This window comes from Lasioglossum baleicum, unplaced genomic scaffold (assembly GCF_051020765.1).
Source record: "Lasioglossum baleicum unplaced genomic scaffold, iyLasBale1 scaffold2300, whole genome shotgun sequence".
NCBI lineage: Eukaryota > Metazoa > Arthropoda > Insecta > Hymenoptera > Halictidae > Lasioglossum > Lasioglossum baleicum.
The window spans coordinates 21,598-26,268 of record NW_027471359.1 but is presented as its reverse complement, the minus strand read 5'-3'; the positions used below and the strand labels follow the sequence as shown (position 1 = coordinate 26,268).

Genomic DNA, 4,671 nt, shown 5'->3' with positions numbered 1-4,671 from the left:
AAATATATTTTATTAAAGAAAATAAAGAAAACTGGAAACTATCAGTGCTTTAATAAATATTATACTTTTTTCGTTTGTGTACAGACCGTGTGTATGCGTACGCATACAAGAATCAGTGATGTCTGTAGTTATTGTGAAGTATGGTAACCATAAATCTTCTATATATGTATCTCCAAATGTTGCTTGTATCGTGCTATTAAAATCTTTTCCAGAAAACATAGATGTTACTGGATATGTTAAATCCATTATTTGTCTCCACCATTGTGTCATTTTCTGTTAAAAGAAATATTTATTCATATAAACAGAATAATAAATTGCATAATACGGTATGACTAATTTTAAAATATTTACTTTGGACCATTCGCGAGCCTTTTGTGTTGTTGTTGTTATATTCTTTTCCATACACCATAGAGCACCCATAAATGCTCCGATGCTAACTCCACCAACCATGTCTATAGGTATACCAGCTTCAATAACTGCTTTAAGCATGCCGACATGAGCTGCACCTCTGGCACCTCCGCCCCCAAGCACGAGTCCAACTGAAGTTCCTGTTAACCAACGAGCAAGTCTACTGAAGTCACTGTGTATGTTTGGCTCAGACATCAAGACTTTAGAATATAATTCATTCTAAAAAAAGAAATCAAATTAATAGTGGATTTTGTATTATACGAAAATAAAAGTTTTGTTTCTTGTATCTTACAATTCTATACTGAGATCTTCTTGTAAACATTCGTTTAGGGCATTGAATATGATGATGACTAGAAACCCAAGATCTCATATTTAACCACTGCACTGTATTTGTAGGTCGCTGTCCACTTTGTTCTTTGTGCAATAGTACTAATTCTTTTTGCGTTCTCATTACTAAACGTTCGACTTCGCGTTCAGTTCTACCTATGGATGGAGGTTTATCTCCTAAACCTACAATAAGAATACAATCAGCTTGTCGAACACACCGTTGAGTCCACAATGTGTATGTTGGATCGCATTGGTATAACGAGATTCGGTGTTGATCCTCTTGTTGTGCGAGCCATGATGTTAAACGGTATTCATTTGCGGGTTCCATTATAGTGCTACCTAATGTCTATTAATTAAATACAGACAATTTGTATAATTTCATTACTTACAATAAAACTAAAGAAATGTTTCTTAGTATTAATTGCCTACTTTTCGAACAACATCAGAAGTAAGACGTAAGCATGGACCAATAGCACACAATGAATGATAAAGTTCATATGTAAATGCAGTCAATGGAACATCATCGGATACCGGGACTATTGCAACCGTTGAGAAATTTACTTGAGCTGGTCTTGCATCAACCGTCGCAGCGGCCCGTCTATGAACATTTATACAAAGTAAATTCTAATTATTACAAAAAGAAAAGACAAGGAATTCTTTAAATAGCTGATAAAATATTCTAGATATATACTGCGTATCGTTATTGCCATTTTTTGTATGAGCTTGTTGCCAGGTGCCAAGTATACGATGTCCGAGTAAGTTTATAAGTCTTGTAACGACTATTGGGTAACGAAGTTTTATAACATTAAATAGCCCTTCGGGAAGCTTTGCTAGTTCAGAGTCTCGTACTGCCATTACTGTTGTTGATCGTGGTGTTTGTGTGACCATTTCTACGATACCTACTAGGTCTCCCTTCCCGTATTCCGCAACAAGTTCTTTCTTTCCATTTTTATATGTAATAACTGATCGAAGTCGGCCACTTAATACAATAAATGTTGAATCTGATTCATCTCCTTGTCGATATACTGCTCTTCCACTTTCAAGAAATAGCCAATCAAGTGCAAAATCAACCTTTTAAAAGAGCAGGTACATATTAGTATCGAGTATTCTAATTAATTAGAATAAATTATTCAGTATTTTTACCTGTCTCACAAAAGGACTAAGTCTCCGAACAACTGAATGAGCAACATGTAATACAACAGTAGGTTGTTCTCGCATAATAGCGAAAAATGTTAGTTTACTAAGAAGTGCGATGCGACTAGAATGTTTCGCTCTAATAGTATAAAATGAAGGTTCTCCGGTCAATACAGCTAGTCCACCAACAATTTCGCCTTGATGTGCACTGAACATATGGACTTCCTGACCTACATCTCTACCTTCTGAAACGCGTTGACTAACTATTAATGAACCAGAAACGACATAGACAAGTGCAACATCCTGAAAGGAACGTACAGCTGTATGAAAATATACATTTTAATGGATAATAGTATAGTAATATTAAAGAAGTTGTAACCTTGTGAGATTCTTCCTTCATCAAATATGTTCCAGCTGGTACTTCTCTAATTTGAACTTTACCATCTTTGAGTATTGAATCATCTTCTAATCCAAGTTCCCTGACAAATGCTTCCGTAGCTATTTGTACCAGATGTGTTTCATCTAATTGTTGTTGAAGTGGTTCAATAATAGTCGACCGTTTTTTGTTCGGATGTGAATTTCCTGTATGTATTACATCTGGCTGGGATCCTTGTTGCGATGTAATCGGCGAAGAATTTGGCCAATGGGAATCACGTTCTGGTACCATATCTGCTGTATGCTGACCTGATTGAGGACTTAAACTTTGATTTTTCCAGTCAAGATTGACTTTCGGCCTATTATGGAAAAAATATTAATAAAGAATCTAATTCTTGTTTTTATATCATATACTTTTTTAAGCTTACCGTCGACTTATAACAATAGGTACACTCTGGTGGCTACTTAACGTAGAAATATCGCGATGAAACATTTCATTTTTATCATGTTCTGTTGAAACAATTGCAGATGTACTGGACTGATTTTCCATATTTTGGGTGGAGAAAGTTTCTTTGGTTCTTGATCTAACTGGAGAACCAGAAAATGGACTTTGTTTCTTTTTGTGTGGTCCTTGATTAACTAATTCTGCAGATAATCCAAGATATTGATGTAAAGCAGTGAAAGTCACTCTTTGAAGACGGACCATAATGACCTGGATAACTCGAACAAACGCATCAGGGTGATCTTGGAAAACCTACAAAGAAGTGCATATTATATGCATTCATATATACTACTATAGCAAAATAATTTTTATTTTATTTTAATTTATAATACATAATTTGATTATACCTCTTGAAACGCATTCATTGGTAACTTGACTACAATAGAATCTTCTACAGTTCTGGCAGATACTGTTTTATAGGTACTTGTATGTCCAGTGAGTACATCTGTAAAGCTAAGAAGACTAGTTACTGATTCTCCAGTTTTTACTAGCTTCAATGATATTTGAGAACCATCTGGCCCTGTGATATAAACATTAACTAATCCTTGCTGTACAATAAATAAATTTTCATCTGGATCTCCAATTTTAAATAAAGTACTTCCAGCTGGTAAATTCACAATTTCTGTATGTTTGCATAATTTAAGAAATACTGGTTTTTCAAAATGTCCAAATACTCTGATACTTTGCAACATATATAAAGCATCAGGTGGTACTTTTTCTCCAGGACCTAGATCTTCTTCTAAATATTCAGCAGGTGGTTCTAAAACCTATTGTCAAATTAATAAAAAATAAGAATTGAAATAATACAACTAAAATTTTGTATTATATTTTGTATTTTTAAATAATACTTTTAAAAATAACTACTTTTAGTTGCTGCGGCGCTGTATCTTTTTTAAGTTGTAGGAGTCTTCGTGCGAATCTCATAACTGCTTTTCTCTTTTTTCCTTGTCCAGTTGCATGTACTTGTCCACTGATAGATTTTACTTTGCGCAACATTTTCCTTCCATAAAAGAGTACTTTGTCTCTTTTTCTGAATCTGGGCTTGCCTGTACCTACCCCAACAAATTCTTTTACTTCTGGGAGAAATTCTTTGTTTTTCCATTTTCGAAGTATAATTATGGATATGACCAACACAATCACAAGAATTATTGTTATGGATATTATGGTTATAAATAGAGCCCTGGATATTTGATATGCAACTAATGTGCCAATCCATCTTGTGAAAATATAAGAACAACTTTCATTATATTTATTGAATAATTCCACTATCTATAAAAAATAACAATAATTAGTGCAATAATAATTAATTTCATTCAATAATATTTATAATATTTATTTCTATTGTTACAAAAAACACTTTTACATAATTCGATTTTATATTTCAATAAGTAGATAAGATATTAGAAAAATGTATATATGAAATTTAACAAATACAACCTCCATAGTGGGTATTCATTTCTTCCATCAGAGTGGAGTAAAATGTTACACAGAAAGTGCGTCACAAGCTCATAAGTAAAGAGCGACAAGAATCCAAGAAGGATAGATTAAAACAATGTACTTGCTTTGATATAAAATATTACTTATCTACAATAAACTAATGACCTTTGATACTTCGCTCGAGTCATCCAGCGCCATTTTAGTCAGCTTACAAGTTTGCAACTTATAAACTAATTATTCTTTTTTTACGTATTTCATGTAATTACTACTAAATATTTCAAAAGTAGAAATCGTTTTCATAATATATCGTATTGTTTCTATTTTTATATATAATCGATATATTTATTAAGACTTAATAAATATAGATTTAAGAAGACTTAATAAATTAAGATTTAATAAACTCGTATCTTTTTATGTAATTTATGTAAATAACAAAGAGATTTAGTAGATCGATGTAAAATAATAAAATACATTACGCCTAAGGAAAT

General features: G+C 32.6%; 1 protein-coding gene across 1 annotated transcript; it reads right to left on the bottom strand.

The window, feature by feature from the left end:
- Window positions 1-86: 86 nt before the first annotated feature.
- LOC143221357 (neuropathy target esterase sws-like) lies at window positions 87-4,198 on the bottom strand (the record flags this gene model as incomplete). The annotated part of the gene is made up of 11 exons (XM_076446829.1): window positions 87-273; window positions 352-627; window positions 701-1,081; window positions 1,165-1,333; window positions 1,427-1,806; window positions 1,879-2,172; window positions 2,249-2,603; window positions 2,673-2,998; window positions 3,094-3,513; window positions 3,611-4,015; window positions 4,184-4,198. Coding segments are annotated over 11 exons (3,208 nt in total), but the record flags the coding sequence as incomplete, so codon positions are not given.
- Between the last annotated feature and the right edge of the window lie 473 nt (window positions 4,199-4,671).